Source organism: Benincasa hispida, chromosome 3 (genome assembly GCF_009727055.1).
Source record: "Benincasa hispida cultivar B227 chromosome 3, ASM972705v1, whole genome shotgun sequence".
In the NCBI taxonomy this organism is placed as follows: Eukaryota; Viridiplantae; Streptophyta; class Magnoliopsida; order Cucurbitales; family Cucurbitaceae; genus Benincasa; species Benincasa hispida.
Genome location: NC_052351.1, coordinates 15,941,662 through 15,968,649, shown reverse-complemented (window position 1 = coordinate 15,968,649; position 26,988 = coordinate 15,941,662). Strand labels below are relative to the sequence as shown.

Here is a 26,988-nt window from a genome sequence, read left to right as displayed (position 1 = left end):
CAGCAGAATTAGCAGTAGATACAGTCGTGATGTTCATAGCATTGACTTTGTCTTCCTTTAGACGAACCTCAGAGCACACTTCTATAAGAGAAGGTATAGGTCTTTGTTTCAGTATACGTCCGTGCACTACATCGAACTTGGAGTTTAAACCAGCTAGGAAATCATAAACACGATCGACTTCTTCAATCTTGGAATGCTGGACACTCCACAAGGACGATCCAAGATAATTTCACGACAATGGTCCATCTCTTGCCATATTAGGGACAATTTGTTAAAGTATGAAGTGACATCCATCGCTCCTGTTTGCACGTCCCTTTTAGGGGGATCAAGTACCCTCGGCTCGAGACGCGTTCGTTGACAAAACCGTCGTAGGAATGGAGACCTTTCCCTCTCCCTATCGGTCAAGCTGCTTTGTCTCGAGCTTTGCTTTTTCATTTGCTGTGAAATTTCATTCCTTAGACTGATTTGTATGAGAGAACAAATCCAGCAGCGATGCGTTTGAATGAAAGTTTTTTTTTCTTTAGACCCGCTCCTTTTCTTCGTGAGCCTATTTATGCAGAGTGTAAATATGAGATGCATTCTGCCTCTTAGAATATAATTTCTGAATTGCATCCCAGATATCTCGAGCAATTGCAACATACAACGGTTTTCCTATCTGAGGTTCCATACTATTGATCAGCTGTGATCGAAGCAGGGAATCTTCTCCTTTCCAAATGCTCTCCTGAGGATCCCCTGGCCTAGGTCTTGTTATCTCATCAGTTAGATACCCAAACTTGTGATGCCCCCCAAGAGCCATTTTAATGGACTGAGACCAGGAGAAATAATTCTGACCATTCAACTTTTCTTCTGCAATTAACTTTGAGGAATTTCCCATAGATCCAAACAAATAGTTTGTAGTAGTTAAAACATGGAAAAAGGTTATCGGATTCTCTGGATACATGGGTAGATCGGAAGGAATGTTGGAATTCACTATACTGGAATTTAAGTTTGTGGAAGCACCTAGGGGTGCCTCAAGAGCAGCGATTTGTTGCTGAAAACTTACCTAAAGATTAGCCAACTGTTGTCGAACCATTACCAGAGATAAACCAATCGACCCTTGATGTTTATAACTAGGCGACACATGATGAGGAAGGCCCGATGGCTGTAGGTAGGTTGCTTGCGGCTGGAAGGGAAAGGAGCCGGGGATTCCCGATAGCTGTGAGGGGCTTGTTGCCGTGACAGGGGATTTACCTATGTGGTAGGCGGACGATTCACCAATCTCGGCTTCAAGGTGTATGTTTCGGCTTCTGGCAGCAAGGTTGGAGGGATAGATAGAGACGAAACTTGGTAACAAGGGAGGAATGCCGGCGGCATTGTGAAAAAGGGCGGCAACGCTAGGATTTCCATCAAAGGGTTGTGGCGGTGCTAGAGTTGGACGGATATGCAAGGATTGAAGATACCGATCAATGGTGATTTGGACGGTAGTAGCAGCGGCAATGGCGGTAGTAGCGGCGGTGGTCGAAGGCCCCATCGACAGTTGTGGTGGAAGTGGGGCTGGTGCAGAACTAAGGTTATTTTGCACTGGTTGGTTTTCGCTGATGGTGGCTAGGGTTTCGTCATCATGCTCTAATACCATGTTAAAAGATAAAAAATAGAGAACACTAAGTTTACGTGGAAAACCCTAGAATAGGGAGAAAAAATCACGATAAAGAGTCACTTTTTATTATTTTAACATAAAATGAGAGTTACAAGGGAAGCTATATTTATAGGCTCTAGCAAGCCCTAATACAAAAAAAGAAAATAAACCTAGGGTAAAGTAAAATACTAAAATACCCTTGGGGCTATAAACTATCAACAAAGCCCCTTATTTTTAACAATCTCCATGAAAAAAAGCATTCTTAATGTCAAGTTGATGCAAAAGCTAATTGTGAGTAGCAACCATTGATATAAATAGTCGAATGGAAGTTAATTTGGCAATCGGAGAAAATGTATCAGAATAATCAGTCCCATAGATTTGGACATAACCTTTGGCAACAAGACGCGCTTTCAACCGAGCCATTGTTCCATTGGGATTGACCTTTATAGAAAACACTCATTTACACTCAATAGTCTTTTTTCCAGCCGAATGCAAAACGAGATCCCAAGTACTATTATCATCCAAAGTAGCCATCTCCTCAATCATTGTACTATGCCACTCTGGATGAGATAAAGCTTCATGAACAGAGTTAGAGATAGAGATGGAATCAAGAGATGTAATAAAGGAATAAGTGGGAGAAGACAATTGGTTATACGAAACAAACAAAGAAATGGAGTAAGTACAAGTGTGTTTATCGTTTTGAAGGGTAATGTGAAGATCATCACTTGGTCCCGGATCAAATATCGAAGAAGCCAGTGGTGGAGGACATGGGTCTGAAGGTGTTTGTGGAGGATGCTTGGAGTAGACTCGAGTAACCGGAGGGTCAGAAGTAAGAGGCATAGAGGAAGGTGGAGGAGAGGATAATGTAGAAGAGGTAATCTCATAGAGAAAAAGATGATCATCCCCCTCTAACATGGACTCGACGGTGATGGACAATAACAACGATAACCCTTTTGAACATGCGAATAGCCTAAGAAAATGCATTTCAAAGATTTTGGATCTAATTTGGTACGATTTGGTCGAATATCCCGAACAAAACAAACACAACCAAAGATCTTAGGGACAATAGGAAACAAAGATTTCATAGGAAATAGAGTACGATAGGGAATCTTTCCATTGTGGACAGAGAGACATTTTATTAATCAAGAAGCAAACAATGGACATAACATCAACCCAAAATTGCTTTGGAACATGCATCTGAAAGGATAAGGCGCGAGCTGTTTCCAAGAGGTCTGTTATTTCTTTCAACAACTCCATTTTGAGATGGAGTCTCTGCGCAAGAGGATTGATGAATGATGCCATGACCACATAAGTAAGATCTGAGTACATGAGAGAAATATTCACCAACATTATCAGTTTGCAAGGTTTTGATGAGACGTTAAATTGATTTCAAATCTCAACATGAAAAGCACAAAAATGAGACAATAACTCAGAACGATCTTTCATTAAATATAACCAAGTCACATGAGAATAATCATCAACAAAAGTAACAAAGTAACAAAAACCAGTTTAGGACATGACTGGACAAGGACCCCAAATATTAGAATGCTCAAAAGGAACCAGTTTATGAACTCTAGGACTAGAACTAAGACGATGAAATTTTGAAAACTGACACAAATCACAATTCAAAGACGACAAGGAACAAAATTCTGGATAAAGTTTCTTCAACACGAACAACGATGGATGACCCAAACGATAATGAACTTCAAACGGGGATGTAACTCCAGAGCAAGCTACAACTTTCGGTATCTGATGGTAAAAAATGTAAAGGCCCACCGACTCATGTCTTCTATCAATAATCTTCTTCGTCATACAATCTTGAAACAAGCAATAATGAGGAAAAAAAAACGAAATAAAACAGTTAAGGTCACGAGTAAGCTGGCTAATAGAAATTAAATTAAAAGGCAATTGAGGCAAATGTAATACAGAGGACAAAGAAAGTGATGGAGTGAGAGAAATGGTGTCGGATCCAAGAATAGTGGAGGTTGATTCATTTGCCAAAGTGATAGACGGAGATGAGACAGGGGATAGAGGCATAGAAAATAAGTTAGGAGACAGGGGATAGAGGCATAGAAAATAAGTTAGAATTACCTGTCATATGAGCGGTGGCACTAGAGTCTATGACCCATTTGGTAAATGAAGAAAGAAGACATTTCGTATTACCTGTCTCGACAATCGTGGCAATAGGATTTGATGAAGAAGATGCCTGCAAGGTTTCCTAGAATATTTGAAATTTAGCAAAGTCGTCAGTAGAGATGGTAACAGACTTCTTAGCCATATCATTGGTGGAAGCTATCTGAGCATGTTTAGATCGTTGAGTCCTATACAACAACTTTCGACAACGATTTCCTGAGAATTTAATCTTCGATTATCAAAACTAGGCTTCTGAAATTGTTAGTCATCCCTGAAGTACCTTGGGAGTTATTATTATTCTTACTCATAAGAGCATTGTTGGGTTGAGAAACAGGTAAACCGGATTGGGAACTCTCAATACGAAGAATACGAGTGAAGGTTTTTTCTAATGACAAAATTTCAGAATGAGAAAAAATCTGTGTTTTAGCCATTCCAAACTCAGGTAAAATTCCATTAAAAAAATATCATAACAGCTATCTTTTCTCGCTGAGCTTGTTCAGCCTTAACATCGAGGCTAAATAGCAGTAGTAAAGCAAGTTCGACAACTGTCTTTGTAAGTCTCATTAAGTAACTTGTAATAGATTTTGCTTTCTGTTCAGCTCGAAAGAATTGCATACAGATATCAAACATTTGATGAACGTGTTCTTTTCCAGAGTATTGAAATTCTAAGAATTCTAAGAGTTCTTAACGATCTACCAAACCAACAATCTCACTTTCGATAGAATTCTTAATCTGAAGATAAAGTTGCGTGTCATCGTGAAACCAAGCTTTTTTTTTTAATCATCTTTTGGTGGCTCCTCAATCACATGATCATCCATATCTATACTAAGCAAATAAAATTGAATTGTCAGACGCCAATCATAGTAATTCGATCCATTTAACTTATGTTCAATTATCTTCGATGCTAGGGAAATTACATTAGATACTACCATATGCTTTACTTCATCCATTATGAGCTAATAAACAGTGTGTAGATCTCACGAGCGGAAAGAGCAAATCATAATTGAAATAAAAGATGACCCAAAGAACAAAGCAATAACAAATCCTAAGCACAAAAGGGTATTTTTCCAAATAACTCACAACGGAGTAGATTTCAATGGAACCAAATGAACAGAACAATAAAAAAAGATGAGCCAAGAAGAACCCAACTGACGGAATGTGGAGAGGTTGTTCCCGGCACGTGAACCTCACACGTGACCGTTCTTGGCAACTGATGACGGCAAGCTAGAGGGGACAGTGACGACGCTTCTCCTGGATGGGTGGTATAGACAAAGGGTCACTCAAACTTGATGAATCAACTCAAACCCTAACCTTGTGAGAAGCGTAAACCCTAACGTAGCTGTCAAATGAATATTCTAACCCTAGACTGCTCTGATACTACATTCTCAATAGTTTTAGAGAGAAATAGTGATCTTATTATTTAAACAACATATATATATATATATATGTATAGGTGTTGAAATTAGGGTTTTGCGTTCTAGGTGCAATTTTGTCTTTTTCATTGTACCCAGGGTTTCCCTGTTCTCTATTTAAGCTGTTGGTCTACAGTATTCCATTGTATCAGTTTTCTAATAATAATCCCTTTATCTTGTGGTTTTTTCCCTAATTAGGGTTTTCCACGTAAATCCTTGGTGTGCTATTTTCTTTTTCCTACTCTTTTTTCATCATGGTATCTGAGCATTGAGACGAAACCCTGGCCACCATTGAGGAAAATCCAATAGGAGAATACCAAACTAATAACCTAGATATAACCAAATATTATCCAAAAAGCCATTGACAGGTACTTCCAAACCCTACTTCCCCACTTCCGTGAAGACCAGCCGCTGCCGCCCTACCCACTGTCGGCCATCTCCTTCGCAGACCCAACAACCAATCGCTAGACCCAGCAATCGGCGACCAGCGAACCAGTCGCTACCCACCCGATCCAGTCGTGCACAGATGAAGACAACAGCGAACCAGTCGATCCATACCCGGTTCGGATGCACGCAGACGAGGTCGACCAGCGGCCGGCCACTCGAATCTGATCCAACAGATCTTAGACGGTGTCGATCGATGCCTTGGAGCCCATATCTGATATACCCACCGGCGACAGGACCAGATCTGTGATGCCCAGCACCGATTTTCGTTCGTTGGAGCCCCGATTTGCTATCCCCACTGCCGACCGGTCCAGAACCATGATGCCCAGCGCCGATCAGTCAAGTTTCCGTCCGTTGGGTGTGCTGTCGGCCTTCTCCTCTCAGATCGGTGCCTCATCTCAACCTATGTCGCACCAAAGGACAGATGGGAGAACTATGGGTATTTTCCAGCCGGGTATGAGCAACCGAACAGGGCAGTTTTCGCCGATCACGGATGAGTTTGGAGGGGGTGAGTCTTCGTCATACCACCAGGACCAAGGAAATATAAACAAGATCAGGTTACCCAGTTGCAGTTGCAGATCAATCGACAGACCGAGATGTTTCAGAGCTTGCTGCTATTTGAGAAGCCCTGGGATCGACGTCCAAGATCCAACCATACCCTGGGAACTCGGTAACTTTGTTCCCTACTTACCCCTAAAATTTATGTTCTAGAACTATAGGCAATTCTTCTAGAATTATTATAGGAGAAAAGTTGAATGGTGATAATTACTTCTCTTGGTCTCAATCTATTAAAATGGCCCTGGAGGGCCGTCATAAATTTGGATATCTAACAGGTAAAATACCAAAACCAAGGATCGGTGATCCTCAAGAGCGAATGTGGAAAGGAGAGGATTCTTTGTTGAGGTCAATTTTGATTGGAAGTATGGAACCTCAGGTTGGGAAACCTTTATTGTATGCAGCTACAGCCTGTGATATTTGGGAGGTAGCCCAGAAACTCTGCTCCAGGAGACAGAATGCCTCACAGTTATATACTCTACGTAAGTAGGTCCATGAATACAAACAGGGAACGATGGACATTACTGTTTACTTTAACAAGCTATCTCTGTTGTGGCAAGAGATGGATTTGTGCTGTGAGATGATTTGGAACTGTCCGTGTGGAGGAGTGTTACATTATCAGTCTGAAGAAACGGATCGTGTATGACTTTCTTGCAGGACTCAATTCTAAATTTGATACAGTGCGCAGTCGTATATTGGGGACCAGACCTATACCGTCCCTAATGGAAGTCTGTTCTAAAGTTCGCCTGGAGGAAGATAGGTTGAGGGCCATGAACAGGACACTTGTAACACCAACAAATTCCGCTGCTTTCAAAACATCAGGCCCTGTACAAGATAAACAGAACAGTAAGCTGCCCCTAGTGTGCGAACATTGCAAAAAACCTTGGCACACTAAAGATCAGTGCTGGAAACTCCACGGCCGACCGCCTAATGGTAAGAAACAACAGCCAAGTCGGGCTCTCGTAGGTGAATCTGTTACTGAAGATACTCAGAGTCAGAACCAGGAAACTACTCAGAACACTACTACAGTGGGTGTAAGTACAATTGCCCATATAGGTACTTTTCAATCTTTTGGTCTTGTGAGTATAACTGGTAATAAACCGTGGATATTAGACTCAGGAGCCACAAATCACCTCACTGGTTCTTCTGATCAATTTTTATCTTATCAACCTGGTGTTGGAAATGAAAGAATCAGAATAGCAAATGGGTCCTTTGCTCTTGTTGCTGGAAAAGGACGGGTGTCACCCTTTGCCGGCTTAATACTCCAAGATGTGTTGCATGTGCCAAAAGTGTCTTACAATATGTTATCTATTAGTAAACTAACAAGAGATTTGAAGTGTCGTGTTAGTTTCTCACCTGATGATGTTGTTTTTCAAGATCTGACCTCGGGGAGGATGATTGGCACTGCCCGGCATGATAGGGGACTCTATTTCCTTACTGAAGAGGCTTCCTTTAGGCTATGTGATAGGACTAGTTTGTTTTCTTCTCATTTTTCCATTTATGAAACTGATTATATGTTGTGGCATTATCGTCTTGGCCATCCTAATTTCTAGTATATGAACTATTTGTTTTCTCATCTTTTTCGCAATATTAATATTTCTAAATTGAAATGTGACGTGTGTGTCCAGGCAAAACAACCTTGTGTTACTTTCTCTTCTTAGCCCTATAAGCCCTCTAAACCGTTTACTCTATTCCATAGCGATGTCTGGGGTCCTTCACCAGTCACTACCATAACTGGGAAGCGTTGGTTTGTAACCTTTATTGACGATCATACTCGTCTAACTTGGGTTTTCCTTCTGACAGATAAATCAGAAGTCACTTCAGTTTTCCAACAATTTTACAATTCCATAGAAACCCAGTTCAACGCTAGAATCACTATTCTCAGGAGTGATAATGGTCGAGAATACCTTAGTAACACCTTACGAGAATTCCTTATCTCCAAAGGTGTTGTCCATCAGAGTTCCTGTGCGTACACTCCTCAACAAAATGGAGTGGCCGAACGGAAAAACCGTCACTTGGTCGAAGTTGCCCGCTCTCTTATGTTGTCAACCTCTCTTCCCTCTTATTTGTGGGGTGCTATCTTGACAGCAGCCCATCTAATAAACCGCATGCCATCCCGGGTCCTAAAATTCCAAACCCTATCAGATTTCTTCAAAGAGTCTTACCCCAACTCCAAACTTCTTTCTGATGTACCCCTTCGTGTCTTTGGCTCTGTGGTGTTCGTCCATACACATGGACCTAATCGTACCATGTTTACCCCTCAGGCACAGAAATGCGTTTTTGTAGGGTACCCTCTACATCAGCCTTACCTGAACCTGAACCCATCCTTGATGTCAGTGTCAGTACCAACGCACCTATCCTCCCAACTGAACAAGTCCCTTGGATCACATACTATAGAAAGAATCTTAGGAAGGAAATAGCGCCACCTGTTATCTCTCTAACTCCAGTTCATGAGTCTGAACAGAGATCAGTTCCAGGTACTATTAGTCCTATTCCTGATCATGATAATAAATGTGATAACACTGATGCTTGTGTTGAAAATGTTGAGAGCAAAAGCAGGGAAGATAATGCCAGCAGGGATGTGATTGAGGTTGATGATGGTGCAGAGACAGATGAGTGTGTGACTTTTGAGGACATGGTAGAACTTGGAAAAGAAGCTTCTCTTGTTCCCGCTGGAAAAAATGTTGAGAGTGGGAAAATAATAGAACTGGAGGGAGAATGCAGTATGTCAGAAGAAAATAAAGATAGAGATGAATCCCTTGATCTTTCGATTGTCCTAAGGAAAGGTACGAGATCATGTAATAAATATTCGTTGCAAAGTTACTTGTCCTATAGTAATTTATCTCTTGAGTTCAAGGCCCTCACTACAAGCCTAGACACAATGGTGGTACCAAACAGTATACACACAGCATTGGAAAGTCTTGAATGGAGAGCAGCAGTTATGGAAGAAATGAAAGCTCTCGAGAAAAATCATACGTGGGATCAAGTCAATCTTCCAAATGGTCATAAAGCAGTCGGATGTAAATGAGTATTCACAATAAAGTATAAGCCCGATGGAACTGTTGACAGATACAAAGCCAGATTAGTGGCTAGGGGTTTTACTGAGACGTTTGGGGTTGATTATTCAAAGACCTTTTCGCCAGTTGCAAAGCTAAATACTGTTTGGGTCCTCCTTTCTATTGCAATTAATAAGGATTGGCCCCTTCACCAGCTTGATGTGAAGAATGCTTTTCTTAATGGAGAACTGGAGGAAGAAGTCTATATGAGTCTCCCCAGGATTTGAGAAACAGTTTGATCACCGAGTTTGTAGATTGAGAAAGTCCTTATATGGGCTAAAACAGTCACCAAGGACTTGGTTTGGCAGATTTACTATGTTTGTAAAGTCTCAAGGATATAAACAGGGTCATTTTGATCATACTCTGTTTACTAAAAGGTCTGTATCTGGAAAAATCGCAGTTTTGATTGTTTATGTTGATGACATTGTTATTTCAGGTGATGATACCTCAGAGATTGACCGATTGAAGGCAAAGATGGCTGAGGAATTCGAGATCAAGGTCCTTGGAAAACTAAGATACTTCCTCGGAATGGAAGTAGCTCGATCAAGAGAAGGAATTTCAGTTTCCCAACAGAAGTATACTCTGGACCTGCTCAAGGAAACAGGTATGACGGGGTGCAAACCAGTTGATACTCCTATAGAAGCCAATGCAAAGTTATGTAATATGAGTAAAGGTGTTCCAGTGAGCAAAGAAAGATATCAGCGACTTGTTGGGAAATTAATATATCTGTCTCATACTAGACCCAACATCTCTTACGCAGTAAGTATGGTAAGTCAGTTCATGCAGTCACCATACGAAGAACACATGAGGGTAGTAGAGTGCATTTTGAGATATCTGAAAACTTCTCCAGGGAAAGGCTTGATGTTCAGGAAAACTGAAAAACGTTGTATCGAAGCTTACACCGATGCTGATTGGGCAGGATTTGTAGTAGACAGAAAATTAACATCAGGATACTGTACCTTTGTGTGGGGCAATCTTGTTACATGGAGAAGTAAAAAACAAGGTGTTGTTGCCAGAAGCAGTGCTGAGGCAGAATACAGGACCATGAGTTTGGGAATCTGTGAAGAGATTTGGCTTGAAAAGGTCTTGAAAGACCTTGATCAAGAGCATACCAGTCCAATGAAACTCTACTGTGATAATAAAGCAGCCATAAGCATAGCAAACAACCCTGTTCAACATGACAGAACAAAGCATGTGGAGATTGATGACCGACACTTTATCAAGGAAAGACTCGATAGTGGCAACATTTGTGTTCCTTATATTCCCTCCAATCAACAAATTGCAGATGTCCTAACAGAGGGGCTTTCCAGACAGTTGTTTGACGCATGTGTAAGCAAGTTGGGACTTATTGACATCTACGCCCCAACTTGAGGGGGAGTGTTGAAATTAGGGTTTTGCGCTCTAAGGGCAATTTTGTCTTTTTCATTGTATCCTGGGGTTTCCCTGTTCTCTATTTAAGCTGTTGGTCTACTGTATTCCATTGTATCAGTTTTCTAATAATAATCCCTTTATTCCGTGGTTTTTTCCTTAATTAGGGTTTTCCACGTAAATCCTTGGTGTGCTATTTTCTTTTTCCTACTCTTTTTTCATCAATAGGCAACTAAGAAACCCTAATCTAGGAGATATAAAGTTACAATAAAGGATAACTAATCATAATTAAACTACAAATACCTATTATAACATAAAGAATGTAACCTTTTTAGGTAGGGGACCTTTCCAGATGTTTCTGTAAAGTGCTGCATTTTGAAGATCCCGGTAGAAGCAAGATGGTGGGTGAAGGAGCTGGTAGTAAATTTGCCAGACTTGTCAAGGTTCCATTTCCAAGTATAACCAATTGTGGGCCTATCTGCGGACTGCAGTAACGGGATAAAATTGCCCACTCGAGAATCTCAGCTTCATTGAGAATACATCTCACTCTAAGGTTCCAAGACTCACTTTTTCGATTCTAGCATTGAGCTATGGATGCCTTCTTTTGAGAGGTGAGAGCAAAAAGCCTAGGAAAAGCATTTTTAATGGGGGAAGTTCCCACCCAGTTGTCCATCCAAAATGATGTAGATTCACCATTGCCAATGACTTTGACAGTATTCTTTTGTATAATCCTAGCCTGTTTAATAATGTTAGACCAAGGGCCTTTTGATAGTTTGATGGTGCGTTGTTGTGGAAGAAAGGGGGATCCATAATTTGCATCAATAAGGCGTCTCCAGAGGGCCTCCATTATCTCCAAATCCGCTTTGCCAATAGGCTGTGGTTCTTTTGTTTAATGTCTGTCAGACCATTGGCCCCCTCCATGATAGAAAGCTGTACTTTTTGCCATTTTATAGAATGCATACCTTTTTTTCCCTTGTGACCGCTCCACAGAAAGTTTGTATATAGTTTCTCAACGTGGGCAGCAGCCTTGGATGAAACCTTGAAGAGTGAGAGGTAGTATGTGGGAAGATTATTTAATATGGCTTGGATCAATGTGAGACAACCACCCTAGAGATATTGATACCACACCAGTTTTTTCAGTCGCCTCTCAATCTTCTCAATTATGGGATCCCAAAATGAAGTTGTAAATGACTTACCATGGAGGGCAAGCCTGAGGTATGAAGCTGGCCAAGTGCCAGCCTTGCAACCAAAAGCTCCAGCCAAAGATTGGACCATGCTACTGTCTATGTTTATACCGAAGAACTCAGATTTGGAGTGATTAGTGCCCAACCCAAAAGCCGTTTTAAAGGACTGAATGATCTCAAATAATCTATTGAACTTTTCAACGTTTGGTGAAGAGAAGAAGGTTGTGTTGTCTGCAAATTGTAAGTGGTTTATTGTAAGGCTCGAGTTACGGATGCTAGAACCATCAATGATGTTTGTGTTGATCCCCTTAAGGAGCATCCTACCAAGGCAATCCACCAACAAGGTGAATGAAAAAGGAGAAAGTGGGTCCTCTTGCTTTAGACCACGATTGGCTTGAAATTTGCCCTTAGGTCTTCCATTGGAGAAGTTTGTTGTAGAGATACACCCGAGCATCCTACCAAGGCAATCCACCAACAAGGTGAATGAAAAAGGAGAAAGTGGGTCCTCTTGCTTTAGACCACGATTGGCTTGAAATTTGCCCTTAGGTCTTCCATTGGAGAAGTTTGTTGTAGAGATACACCCGAGCATCCTACCAAGGCAATCCACCAACAAGGTGAATGAAAAAGGAGAAAGTGGGTCCTCTTGCTTTAGACCACGATTGGCTCTGTCTCTTATACACATCTAGATGTGTATAAGAGCAATCCACCAACAAGGTGAATGAAAAAGGAGAAAGTGGGTCCTCTTGCTTTAGACCACGATTGGCTTGAAATTTGCCCTTAGGTCTTCCATTTATAATAATGGAGAAGTTTGTTGTAGAGATACACCCCTTTATCCATCTTCTCCATGTGTTGCCTAAACCTTTTGCAGCCAATATGTTATCCATAAATTCTCAGTCCACTACATCAATGCTTTCTCAATATCGAGCTTTATCACAACACCTTTCTTTTTGACACTTGAATAGTAGTCAATCATCTCATTGGCAACTAGGGAAGCACCAATGATCTATTGATCTGCCTCAAATGCAAATTAGTTCATGGAGACAGTATGTGGTAACACTTTCTTATGCTTTTCAGATAGCACTCGAGCAATGACATTGTATAGGCATCTAGTAAGACTGATAGGTCTATAATCTCCAACCGATTGGCATTGATCTTCTTTGGAATCAAACAAATATAAGTCCCATTCAGAGTGGTCAGATTTGTGTTGACAACGCCCTTCTCAAAAAAGTCTTGGAACATCCTTTAATATCGGGTTTCAGGATGTTCTAATGCTTTTTAAAGAATTTAGAGGTGTATCTGCGAAACCATGAAAATGTTCAAATGTTGATCAAGTATTCAAAAGCATTAAGAACAGTCATGCTAGAAAGAATAATGTAAATCGACATTCAAGATCCACAAAAGTGTTTAGTAATAAACCAAAGAATTCATCTCACCCTAGAACAGTGAAAGATCAGCCTAACATGGCTTCCACAGGTAGAACCTAAGAAGCACGGATATGGATACGAGACACAGATACGATACGACACCGACACAACGACACGCCATTTTTAAAAATTTAGGACATGGACACGACAATGACACATTTATTAGAATATATGTTTTCAAAAATATATATCATTTTTAAACCATAAGGAAATTCAAAGTCAGTGAGTTTGTTCATTTCTATGCTTAAAAAATTAGTTTGATGTGTTTTACTCTCATTTTTTCTTATTTTTGTCATACATGTGTTAACTTAGTATATGTAAGAAGTGTTTGATGCATGTCTATCAAATGTTGGTCCTATTTTGAATTTGTACAACTAGTGTCTAACACATGTATTGCAATTACAAGTGTCCGATATGTGTTCAACAAGCGTCGAAGTGTCCAAGTGTCAAGACACATATCGGACACGGACACGCTGGCCAAACTAAAGTGTCCATGCTTCTTAATAGAACAAACATTAGAATGCGAAGTTATAAAGAACAAAGATACAAAAGGGAAAGAAGGCATTATTCGGGTTCCAATCAACTTCGGCACCAAGGACCCTTCGAAATGTGCTCAGAACTCTCTCTCTCTAGGCCCCAAAAACTCCAAAACCCGATACCATGGCCGGCAGGAAGCCCTAGATTAAATAACCAAAATTTTTCTAAAATACAATTTCTTTCCAAAAATAGACGGGTCACGATGCTCTCTTACTGTGCTACAGTGCCGTAGTGGTTTTTCCACTGAGCCTTTGTTCTTCTAATGCGGCGCTGCAATGCCACCCCATAGCCCCACCCAAATCTGTGCTCTCAGGTCGGGGCACCGCGCCTAGCGTCGTGGAGCATTGGGGCACCCTTTTTGGGCTATTTGGCCTTCTTTTCTTCCCTACTTTGGAGTTTTGGCCCCTTCTTAACTTTATTGGGCAGAATTGGTCCCTTTTTACTTTCTTGAACTCCAAATCTTGTTCTTTTGCTCAAACCTTGAAAAATACTACCAAACGACATCAAATCTAACAATATTAAGCATAAACAACTCAAAATAAAAGACAAATAAAAGCACTTTTCAGGTGCTTTTGAGCCAACAAACAAATCGAGCTGAACCAAACTTTGAATGTAATTTAGCCAAAAACCCAAGAACCACAAAAGAAAATTGAAAGGACTGTTGGATTGCCAAAATGCCGAGAGGACGAAGAAGAAGAAGCCAACAACAATGAAAAACTGAGACTAAGATGCATGGATACAATACGACACAGACACGGCTACACATCATTTTTTAAAAACCTACGACATAGTACGACAAAGACACGTTTATTAAAATATACATTTTTGGAATATTAGAAAATATATATCATTGTTATACCAAAAGAAAATTAAAAAATGAATTGGTTGATTCATTTATATGTTTAAAAAATTTAGTTTATTGTATTTCACACTCAATATTATTGTCATATACATATCATTTTCGTCTACTCAACAAGTGTTCTATCGATGTCTTTGCACTAGCAAGTGTCTGATACGTGTTCAACAAGTGTAAAGTGTCCAAGTATCCAACATGTGTTCGACATGGACACACTAGAATAAACAAATAAAAATCCATTTGTTGGGAACAAAAATTTTGCCAACAGCAACAACAAAAACGAGTCAACCACTCCCAAAGTCCATAAAAACATGATAAATGTAGCATCAAGATTAAATCTTAACTTGAGGAGACAAAGGAGGAATTTCTTTCATTTGTAATCCACATACCTTTACTAAAGATGAGAACTTTGGAGGAACTGAGTTGGTCTTTGCAATTGGTGATAAAGATTGATGATCTTTAATTGAATGATCTTGGATGTCAACCGAGGATATATTTTCAAAATCATTTGCAAAAGAATCAGTAGCATGAAGATCTTCAATTTGTGTTTACTCTAAATATGTTTCTGTCTCTACGCTGCCAAATTAATTTCAGATTCACCTTTAAAAGCAATATCATTCACATGAAAAGGGAGGAAAATTTTCTTAGGAGGAGAAGAACTAATAACACCTTTAATTAATTTCAGATTTACCTTCAGAATCATTATGGTTAGGATTTATTGTTATGGATTTATTATTATGGATTGGAGCCTCTTTTGTATAGTTAGTTGGCTTCTTGTGTCGGCTGCTTGTTTTAATCCCTGTGGACCTTTTGTTTTGTGTTGTTTCCATTCTTCTCAATGAATAAACTCTATTAATTTGATGATACTTGTTCTATTTTTGTTTTCATAAAGGCCTTTTGTGCTTTAATTTGAACCCTGTTGGGTAAATGGATGATCAATGGGTGATTGTACTGCTGTTGAAGTCGCCACAATGACGTCCATTTTTGTGCCTGTGACTAGTGGATGTCAGAATACAAAGTCCAGATCTACAATTATATTATGGGATTGTTCTTGTTCGAAGTATCCTAACTCTGATATGGATTTGCAGGTTTTTGTAGCACTTCTTAGAACTTGTCAACCAGAAAATAAAATGTTGGTCAAGCAGGCCCTTGATATACTAATGCCAGCCCTTCCACGAAGATTGCCTCTTGGCGACTCTCGGATGCCAATTTGGATTAGATATACCAAGAAAATACTAGTTGAGGAGGGCCACTCAATTCCTAATTTGATTCATATTTTCCAACTCATTGTGCGACATTCAGATCTCTTCTACAGTTGTAGAGCTCAATTTGTTCCACAGATGGTGAATTCTCTCAGTCGTCTAGGTTTGCCATATAATACTACAGCAGAAAATAGGAGACTTGCAATTGATCTTGCCGGGTTGGTGGTTGGTTGGGAACGACAAAGACAAAATGAAATGAAGCATGTAACTGAAAGTGATGTCCCTAGCCACAGCAATGATGGATTAACTTCATGTCCTCCTGGCGCTGATCCCAAGCGTTTGGTTGATGGTTCTACATTCCCTGAAGATTCAACCAAGCGAGTCAAGGTTGAACCTGGTCTTCAATCTCTCTGTGTCATGTCTCCTGGTGGTGCATCATCAATGCCAAATATAGAGACCCCTGGGTCAACAACACAACCTGATGAAGAATTTAAACCAAACGCTGCAATGGAGGAAATGATTATAAATTTTCTAATAAGGGTAAGCACACATAATTTTGTTCTTTCATGTATCATTAATTCACCAGTGCTGCTTCAATTATTGTCATTGTAACTTTGTAGTTCCCTTGCCTCAGTTCTTCTTTTCATAAAGTAATGTTCAGTTCAGTTAATAGTGGTAGACCCATTTTCATTGTCTGGTCTTCAAGCTATTGGCTATTTAATTCGCTATAATACTTTATGTAGGTAAAAGATGTCAATGAACTGAAACTAGAACAATATCATTTGCCGAGTATTATGGAAATGCCATCTTTGTAGTGCATGATCTTGTTTTGAATTGATCATCTTTGGATATCTTTATTAGGTTTTTTAACAGTTATACCTTTTATGGATAAAGGTTGCATTGGTGATAGAGCCTAAGGACAAGGAGGCAACTGCAATGTATAAGCAAGCATTAGAGCTTCTCTCACAGGCTCTGGAGGTGTGGCCAAATGCTAATGTGAAATTCAATTATCTGGAGAAGTTGCTCAGTAGCATCCAGCCATCTCAGTCCAAGGACCCTTCCACTGCTCTTGCACAGGGCTTGGATGTAATGAACAAAGTCTTAGAGAAGCAGCCACATCTGTTTGTCAGAAATAATATCAATCAGATATCTCAAGTATGTTGCTGAGCCCTTTATTGTCCCAATAACGTAGCATTTACTTTAATTAAATTAAGATCACGTCTCTTATCTTCTTGGACAGATTCTAGAACCATGTTTTAAGCACAAGATGTTAGATGCTGGAAAATCATTATGTTCCCTGTTAAGAATGGTATTTGTGGCTTATCCTTTGGAAGGGGTCACAACACCACCAGATGTGAAGTTGCTGTATCAGAAAGTTGACGAACTAATAAAAAATCACATTAATAATCTAACTGCCCCTCAAACATCTTCTGAGGATAACACTGCTTCTTCCATTAGCTTTGTCCTGCTTGTAATTAAAACTTTGACGGAGGTGCAGAAGAACCTAATTGATCCGTATAACCTAGGTCGTATTCTTCAGCGGCTAGCACGAGATATGGGATCGTCAGCAGGTTCTCATTTGAGACAAGTATGAAAGCATCACTTTTTCATTCTCTATTAAGATACACTACTTGTCCTTTACAGCGTTTTAATCTTTCCACACCAAGAATACCTGATCTTACATTGATTATGTTTTCTTCATGCGTGAGGTTGCCTCATTTGGACCATTAAATTGGGTGTCTATTGGTTTTCCCTTTTTTTGTGCTATTGAAAATTACAAACAATTAATGTTCTGGTACTGAATAGATCTTATCCCGTGCATTTGTCACTTTTTTCACTAATTCAATAAGAGAAAAGAATATTTTTTTTTGCCTGCTGTGTTTTGGTCTTTATACAGTATGCTCTCATTCAAAATATGGTTTATTTTTCTTTGCCATTTTCGAGGTTGCAGAAGCATGGTTGAAGGGTCATTAAATTTTCTTGGGATATTTTCTGTTTATATTATAAATTGAAGTCGTAGGGAGAAATAAAAGATGGCCTACGTAATTTCTTCAGGGGGAATGTTGTCCAGTCTTATATTTACAACTCACTTGACACATTACCTCCTGGACCTCAACCTGAGGTTTATGTAGAAAGACTCTTTTGGATGAAGCGGGTCTATTTACTTTAGGCAATTAAGATAATGGTACAAAATAAATAAAGGTTATACAAAAATAAATCTCTTGCATTAGGGAGAAAAAAGGAGAGAGAGAAAAAGATTCTATCTTGTAGAAGTCAGAATTTTATTGCTATAACCGTCAGGTATCTCTTCATTAACTCACTCACTATTTGTTTGCTGTAAATTTTGTTTTCTACATAACGTATTCCTTTATAATTTATTGGTTGGAGAGCCCTTCTTTTGGCTTGGGTTCTCCTAGTCATTATTCCTATACTTGTAGTTTTTGTGAAATATGGATATTTCTTTTGAAAATTTAAAAATACGTTGAGCTTATGATTTTGATGTTATTTGGTACATCTTGAATTATCTTTCTACCTATAGTGTAAACTACATTTCTATTATATACTCATGATTAACATCAAGCGTTACATTGAAAAGTTTATCTTCATCATCATCAGGGTCAAAGGATGGATCCCGATTCAGCAGTAACTTCTTCTCGTCAAAGTGCTGATGTCGGAACAGTCATCTCCAATTTGAAATCTGTTTTGAAACTCATTAATGAAAGAGTCATGCTTGTTCCTGAGTGCAAGCGTTCTGTAACTCAAATCATGAATTCGCTGTTGTCAGAAAAAGGCACTGATGCCAGTGTGCTGCTCTGCATACTTGATGTGATAAAGGGGTGGATTGAGGATGACTTCAGTAAAATGGGCCCTTCTGTCTCATCCAGTTCTTTTCTTGCTCCTAAGGAAATTGTCTCTTTTCTTCAGAAGCTATCACAAGTGGATAAGCAAAACTTCTCTTCCAGTGCTGCAGAAGAGTGGGATGGAAAATATCTACAGCTCCTTTATGAAATTTGTGCTGATTCAAATAAGTGAGTGCTAAATTTTCTTTTTAAACTTTCCTGCGCTCGGATGAAGTTATAACAATATAATTTTTTTTCTATCTAGATATCCCATGGCTCTGCGTCAAGAAGTATTTCAGAAGGTTGAACGTCAGTTCATGCTGGGTCTGAGGGCAAGAGATCCTGAAATTAGGAAAAAATTCTTCACACTATATCATGAATCTCTTGGGAAAACATTGTTTATAAGGCTCCAATACATCATCCAGGTGCAGGACTGGGAAGCTTTAAGTGATGTATTCTGGCTCAAACAGGGCCTTGATCTCCTTTTGGCAGTGTTAGTTGAGGATAAGCCTATAACCCTTGCCCCGAACTCTGCAAGGTTACCACCTCTTCTTGTATCTGGTCATGTTGCAGATTCCTCTGTGGTGCAGCACCCGGTTATTGATGCTCAAGAGGGTATTGAGGATGCCCCTTTAACATTTGATTCCCTTGTTCTTAAGCATTCACAATTTTTAAATCGGATGAGTAAACTTCAGGTAATTGAATGTCTTGCTCATTGGGAACTAATTATTATTCTATCACTTGTTCTTGTCTCTGGTTATCCATAAAAAATATTACCATTCACTGGTTACTATTGTTGTTTAACTGATACTGCAGTTGTTGGTTTGAAGAATTTTGGTAGACTAGTCTTTTCCAATGTAGAGGAGTTTAACACGTTTTACTCTGTAGGTGGCTGATCTTATTATTCCATTGAGAGAATTGGCCCATACTGATGCAAATGTTGCGTATCATCTATGGGTGTTGGTCTTCCCTATTGTCTGGGTAACATTGCACAAGGAAGAGCAGGTGGCACTGGCCAAACCAATGATTGGCCTCTTGTCAAAGGATTATCACAAGAGACAGCAAGCAAGCAGACCGAATGTTGTGCAGGCACTTCTAGAAGGGCTCCAGCTGAGTCATCCTCAGCCTCGGATGCCTAGTGAGCTCATTAAATATATTGGCAAGACTTACAACGCATGGCATATAGCACTGGCTCTTCTGGAAAGTCATGTTATGTTGTTCATGAATGAGACAAAATGTGCCGAGTCTCTAGCTGAGCTATACCGCTTACTCAATGAGGAAGATATGAGGTGTGGACTGTGGAAGAGGAAGGCAAACACAGCAGAAACTAAAGCTGGACTTTCATTAGTTCAGCATGGTTACTGGCAGCGTGCTCAAAGCCTTTTTTATCAATCAATGGTTAAAGCAACCCAAGGTACATATAATAACACTGTACCGAAGGCTGAGATGTGTCTTTGGGAAGAACAATGGCTTTGCTGTGCTAGTCAACTTAGTCAATGGGACGCTTTGGCGGATTTTGGGAAGAGCATTGAAAATTACGAAATACTGCTTGACAGTCTATGGAAAGTGCCTGATTGGACATACATGAAAGAGCATGTTATACCAAAAGCTCAAGTTGAAGAAACACCAAAACTTCGTTTAATTCAAGCATATTTTTCTCTTCATGATAGGAGCACAAATGGTGTAGCAGATGCTGAAAATATAGTGGGAAAAGGAGTTGATCTTGCTTTAGAACAGTGGTGGCAATTACCTGAAATGTCGGTTCATGCCAGGATTCCACTTTTGCAACAATTCCAGCAACTAGTTGAAGTGCAGGAATCGTCTAGAATTCTTGTTGACATAGCCAATGGAAACAAACATTCAGGAAGTTCTGTTGTTGGTGTACATTCAAATCTCTATGCAGATCTAAAGGATATCCTTGAGACTTGGAGACTGCGAATTCCGAATGAATGGGATAGTATGACTGTTTGGTGTGATTTACTGCAGTGGAGGAACGAAATGTATAATGCTGTAATCGATGCATTTAAGGATTTTGGCAACACAAATTCCCAACTCCATCACCTTGGTTTTCGTGACAAAGCATGGAATGTCAATAAGCTTGCTCATGTTGCTCGTAAGCAAGGACTTTATGACGTTTGTGTAGCAATACTTGATAAGATGTATGGTCATCTAACCATGGAAGTGCAGGTATTTTGAAGTGTTTCCTACTTCGTAAGAGCTTTGAGAAAAATTCGTATTGGTTTACAATCTATGGTTTATTGAATATTTGAGATGTTTATATCATATATCTTAGGACTTCTAAACTGTTCTTGAAGTGTTTGCATAGCACCTTAGTAGTATTAGTGATCATCTGATAAAAAGTACGCATATCACCTACAGATTGGTTTTTTGATTAGTTGTTAGTGTAACCTTACATATCAATTGATCACACACCAAACTAGTTGTTCAAAATCCTAGGTGGCTGTGGATAATATCAATTTTTTAATATGGTGGAAGATGCATTAATTGCGTTTCTTCATCCATATTATTTTATTGCTTGTATGGGGAATGAAACAGTAGGATGTGGAGTCTCATTGGTCCACTGTTGTATGGTTGTAGGAGGCTTTTGTGAAGATAAGAGAACAGGCAAAGGCTTACTTGGAGATGAAGGGAGAACTCACCAGTGGCCTGAATCTGATCAACAGCACTAATTTAGAGTATTTTCCCGTGAAACACAAAGCAGAAATTTTTCGTCTCAAGGGAGATTTCCAGCTGAAGTTAAGTGATTCAGAAGGTGCTAATCAATCATACTCCAATGCAATAACTCTTTTCAAGAATTTGCCCAAGGGATGGATAAGCTGGGGGAACTATTGTGACATGGTATTTTTTTTCTGTCGTCTTCATCTATTTCAGCTTTTAAGATGTAATCTTAACTGAGGTGGGTATAATTCCCTTTCAGGCTTACAAAGAATCCCACGACGAGACTTGGTTGGAATATGCAGTTAGCTGCTTTCTTCAAGGCATTAAATTTGGCATTTCCAACTCAAGAAACCATCTAGCTCGTGTATTATATCTTCTCAGCTTTGACACCCCCAATGAGCCTGTGGGCCGAGCATTTGACAAGTTTTTGGATCAAATACCACATTGGGTTTGGCTGTCATGGATTCCTCAACTCTTACTTTCCTTGCAAAGGACGGAAGCACCTCACTGTAAACTTGTTCTCCTGAAAATTGCGAATGTTTATCCTCAGGTGAATCTTTTATATTTTTTAATAATATTTCCCTCTACACTTATTTTTTATTAACTGAAAATTACCTATAAAATTTCAGGCATTGTATTACTGGCTTCGTACTTATTTGCTTGAAAGGCGGGATGTTGCAAATAAGTCTGAGCTGGGAAGGATGGCAATGGCTCAACAAAGAATGCAGCAAAATGCCACTTCGGCTGGTTCTCTTGGTCTGGCCGATGGAGGTTCTAGAGCAGGTCATGGTGGCAGTACTACCCCTACTGATAACCAAGGTCACCAAGGCAGTCAATCAGGTAGTGGAATTGGATCTCATGATGGTGGTAATGCTCACAGCCAAGAGCCTGAAAGGACCACAGGAGCGGACAGCAGCACACATGCTGGAAATGATCAATCTCTCCCGCAACCTTCTTCAAATGTAAATGAAGGTACTCAAAATGCATTAAGACGCAGTGCTGCCTTGGGCTTAGTGGGTTCTGCTGCTAGTGCATTTGATGCTGCAAAGGATATAATGGAGGCTCTTAGAAGCAAGCACACTAATTTGGCCAGCGAACTTGAGGTAACGGTCATTTCTTTATAATTTCCTTATTAGCGTCCGCCGCTTTCCTCACAGTCAGGGTGATAATTATAGCGAACTTGAGGTAACGGTCATTTCTTTATAATTTCCTTATTAGCGTCCACCGCTTTCCTCACAGTCAGGGTGATAATTATGGTGTTTAACATTTGTTTGTTTAATACTTAAAATAATTGCGCTTCTTTATTCCTCCTGTTGTGATGAATTTATGAATACCGTGGCAAGTAACATCTGTTTCATATTCTTCCATTAAAGAATTCTCACTCTAGGTACCTTTTTAATGCATTTCTATATGTTCTTATCTATGCTTTACTTTTCTTTGAGTGAATGAGAGGACGTGTTCTGAACTCTATTTGGTAAATTACTGTGGATGACACAAGCTTTTATTTTTTTATTATTCTTTTATTAAAAAAAATTGTGAGGGAAGGGGTGATGTGTCAAGTGGATAAGGAATTTTTATCGTGAAGGATAAGGAATACTGGCTTCTCCCTTTATCCAAAGATGTTGCAAAAAGGTTTTCTTTAAAATGGATTTTTTTTTTTTTTTTCATGAGTTCCTCAGACTCTAGTTTGGTCTTTTTTTTCCTTTTATTTTCATGAATTCCTCATATTTTAGACTCTAGTCTGGTTTGTGCTATTCAACAAGTGAACTAGTAGGCTGTAAGTGAGGACGAAAGGATAGCATCAGAGTTCTTATGCTGGAAGTTTGACTTTGTATAGTGTTAAAATTACCTATACCTATATTTATTTTTACTTGGCCCTAGTGGATTATGATTCATAAATGAACATTTCCTTCCGCAGATTCTACTCACAGAAATTGGTTCAAGGTTTGTTACTCTGCCTGAGGAGAGACTTCTCGCCGTGGTGAATGCATTGCTTCATCGTTGCTACAAGTATCCCACTGCCACAACAGCTGAGGTTCCTCAATCACTGAAAAAGGAGCTCTCTGGAGTTTGCAAGGCTTGCTTCTCAGTTGATGCCGTTAATAAGCATGTTGATTTTGTGAGGGAGTACAAGCAAGATTTTGAGCGTGATCTCGATCCAGAGAGCACTTCCACTTTTCCCGCAACTCTGTCAGAATTGACTGAGAGACTGAAACACTGGAAAAATGTTCTTCAGGGAAATGTTGAGGACAGGTTTCCTGCAGTCTTGAAATTAGAAGAAGAAAGCCGGGTGTTGCGTGACTTCCATGTAGTTGATGTGGAGGTACCAGGACAATACTTTACCGATCAGGTATATTGAACAGGCCCTTAAATATTTTAATCAGTGTTAACTCTAAGTTATACTAGAAGGCAGTAGCTGATATGGTTTTATGCGAGAAACACAAATTAAATGCAAGTTATTATTATTATTAGTAGTATTAGTATTAGTATTAGTATTAGTATTATATATATGTGTGTGTGAACTTTTTTTGTGAAGTGCCAGTAGGAAAACATTAATAAATTTCTTATACATAAAAGCCATAAAAACCATACTATTATGAATAGAGAGATAATACTAAAGGTCGTATGTTTGAATCTTTCCGTGAGCTTAATAAGGAAAATATTTGATGTCTCTAGAATCTGGGCTTTGTGGCAGAGCCTAACCTTTTCAAAGAAAAGGAAAAAAAACTGAGAATAGAATTTTGAGGTAGTTTTTAGTCTAGAGTGTTTAAATATCAACGGACTTGGCAATATATGTTCTTTTTTTACAAATTTTGAAATAAAATAACCACATAGGCATGCTTCTTGGACGAGGCACACCTCAAATGTTAAAAAAAGTGAGTCTGCGATGGTGCTAGTTGCTTGGGTCCGTCAATATATCAATTAACGGTTTTCTCCCACGAGAGCAATTCTAGTAAGTGGTATTTTATGGTGTAAGCCGCACCTAGGGGCATCTATCAGAATGAAACGGTTCTTTAACTTATAAAGAAATTCTAGTGAGATGTATTTATGTTGTATGGTTGTGAGTTTTAAATGTTTTGTTTTGTCCTTGGCTATTTATATTTAGTAATAGTTTTTCAGAGAAAAAAAAAAGGTCGATTGAACCATTCTAAGTAGAAGGAAGAATTCTACCATTGTAGCTGCTGGCAACTAATTTCTGTTAGTGCATAACAAGCTTATATAAATATGATCAGGAAATTGCACCTGACCATACCGTTAAGTTAGATAGAGTTGGAGCAGACATTCCAATTGTCCGAAGACATGGCAGTAGTTTCCGACGCTTGACTTTAATTGGTTCAGATGGTTCACAACGTCATTTTATAGTCCAAACGTCCTTGACCCCTAATGCTAGAAGTGACGAGCGCATATTGCAGCTCTTTCGAGTTATGAATCAAATGTTCGATAAGCACAAGGAATCAAGGCGCCGCCACTTGTGTATTCACACTCCAATCATAATTCCTGTTTGGTCTCAGGTTAGAATCCATTTTCTGTGGATTTGATTAACTTAAATGCCATGCATCATCCGACTGAATGGCTGCATTCAAATTTTTAACTTCAGATTTTTAAATTTTTTTTTTTTCTGACCATGGTCGTTGTATGTTTAGGTCCGCATGGTGGAAGATGACTTGATGTATAGCACTTTTCTTGAGGTGTATGAAAATCACTGTGCAAGAAACGACCAAGAGGCAGATCTTCCAATTACATATTTCAAAGAGCAATTGAATCAAGCCATATCTGGCCAAATCTTGCCAGAAGCGGTTGTAGATCTTCGCCTTCAAGCTTTTGGTGATATAACAAGAAACCTTGTAAACGAGGGCATATTTTCACAGTACATGTATAAGACATTACTCAGTGGAAACCACATGTGGGCTTTTAAAAAGCAGTTTGCCATCCAATTAGCCCTTTCAAGTTTTATGTCTTACATGCTACAGATTGGAGGAAGGTCACCAAACAAGATTTATTTTGCCAAGAACACGGGGAAAATTTTCCAAACAGATTTTCATCCTGCATATGATGCAAATGGTATGATCGAGTTCAATGAACCAGTGCCTTTCAGGTTAACCAGGAATATGCAAGCCTTCTTCTCAAATTTTGGAGTGGAAGGGTTAATTGTTTCTGCCATGTGTTCTGCTGCTCAGGCAGTTGTTTCACCAAAGGTAGGTCTTGGAAATTCTTTTCTTATAAGCTCTGCTGTATGATCGTTGGCAACATGTAACTTACAAATCTTGGTTTTCAAAATCTCAGCAAAATCAGCATTTATGGCATCAACTTGCAATGTTCTTCCGTGATGAGTTACTGTCATGGTCCTGGCGAAGACCCCTCGGTATGCCTTTAGCATCCATTGCAGCTGGTGGTATGAACCCTGCTGACTTCAAGCAGAAGGTCACTACCAATGTTGATCTCGTCATTGGCCGGATTAATGGAATAGCACCACAATATTTCTCGGAGGAAGTAAGCCTTCTAACCTCGATCCTGTACTATTGCTGTATGGCTCTTCTTATTTAAGAGTAAAATTAGCGTTCCACTAATCATTTGAATGTGTATAGTCAAAATCACATAGCATTATGCTTTCTTTCCTTTAATTTTAAGTCGGTGGGTTGCCTATATTTACTTCGTTTATATACAGTTCTGTCAGTCTGATATTACTTTTTATCATTTACGAGTAATATGTCTGAGTCTGGGAATTTATAGAAAGTCATCAATATAGTTCATCATAATACATTTTTTGTGTTTTTTACTATCTGCAATTTCTGCTTGACCTTCCATACTTTCACCAGGAGGAGAATGCCATGGACCCGCCTCAGTCGGTACAAAGGGGTGTGTCAGAGCTGGTTGATGCTGCCTTACAGCCGAAGAATCTGTGCATGATGGACCCAACATGGCATCCCTGGTTTTGATTAAGGTACTATCCACAACTAGGAAACAGGAGGGAAAGGATACAAATTTTGTAGATGATTACTATTGTTGATAACATATTATTGTTGTGCATAGCTAATTATGAGTCCTTGACGACTCCTCTCGACCCCTTGATATTGTAGATGATTACTATTGTTGATAGGCAAAATGTATTTACAATTGCCAATCTTGTTTCCCATGTGTATATAAAGGGGTAAGGTTTTTGTATATCTGTGGGTCATATGATGTCTCAATTCTCATCGATCCAACACCAAATATCACTTTGTTCGTAGTCACAGAGAACAGTGCATCACCGACGCCTTAAGGGGCATGGAAATACTAAAAAAATATCAGTTGTTTCCAGTGATAAAAAGATGTATGTTTAACCACAATCAGAATTTTTAGAATTATTAGTTTGTTCTAATTCACACGGCTGACGCTATAGAATTACTGATTTGTCATGCAAAGAGAGTTTAAGTACTTGTTATAATATGGGTATTCCCCCCACCCACCTCCAAAAAAAAAGGTCAAATGAAAGTATTTCAAGTGCTTTTTCCTTTTTAGATTTTTCAAGCCACTCTCAACTCTTAATTATGGAAAAGTTTAAGAACTTATGGAAGATAAGAATCACTTTCTAAAGTTTTAGCTAAACATTACATCTTTTATTTTTCTTCTTAAAAAGAATTTTCAGATATTTATAAGAGACGGGAAAATCTAAATTTCAAATTTTGGTTGAAGTTATTCTAGA

General features: G+C 39.2%; 1 protein-coding gene across 1 annotated transcript in view; it reads left to right on the top strand.

Moving 5' to 3' along the window:
• LOC120073351 (transformation/transcription domain-associated protein-like) overlaps window positions 1–26,470 on the top strand; it is a 63,370-nt gene extending 36,900 nt beyond the window's left edge. The window contains exons 22-35 of the mRNA XM_039026145.1: window positions 15,673–16,326; window positions 16,681–16,941; window positions 17,027–17,374; window positions 18,403–18,815; window positions 18,892–19,321; window positions 19,515–20,813; window positions 21,225–21,485; window positions 21,565–21,855; window positions 21,935–22,408; window positions 23,224–23,655; window positions 24,539–24,817; window positions 24,950–25,501; window positions 25,590–25,796; window positions 26,123–26,470. Coding sequence (XP_038882073.1) covers window positions 15,673–16,326; window positions 16,681–16,941; window positions 17,027–17,374; window positions 18,403–18,815; window positions 18,892–19,321; window positions 19,515–20,813; window positions 21,225–21,485; window positions 21,565–21,855; window positions 21,935–22,408; window positions 23,224–23,655; window positions 24,539–24,817; window positions 24,950–25,501; window positions 25,590–25,796; window positions 26,123–26,242 — 6,021 coding nt within the window. The 3' untranslated portion in view covers window positions 26,243–26,470. The remainder of the gene's footprint in view (window positions 1–15,672; window positions 16,327–16,680; window positions 16,942–17,026; window positions 17,375–18,402; window positions 18,816–18,891; window positions 19,322–19,514; window positions 20,814–21,224; window positions 21,486–21,564; window positions 21,856–21,934; window positions 22,409–23,223; window positions 23,656–24,538; window positions 24,818–24,949; window positions 25,502–25,589; window positions 25,797–26,122) is intronic.
• The last annotated feature ends 518 nt before the right edge of the window (window positions 26,471–26,988 follow it).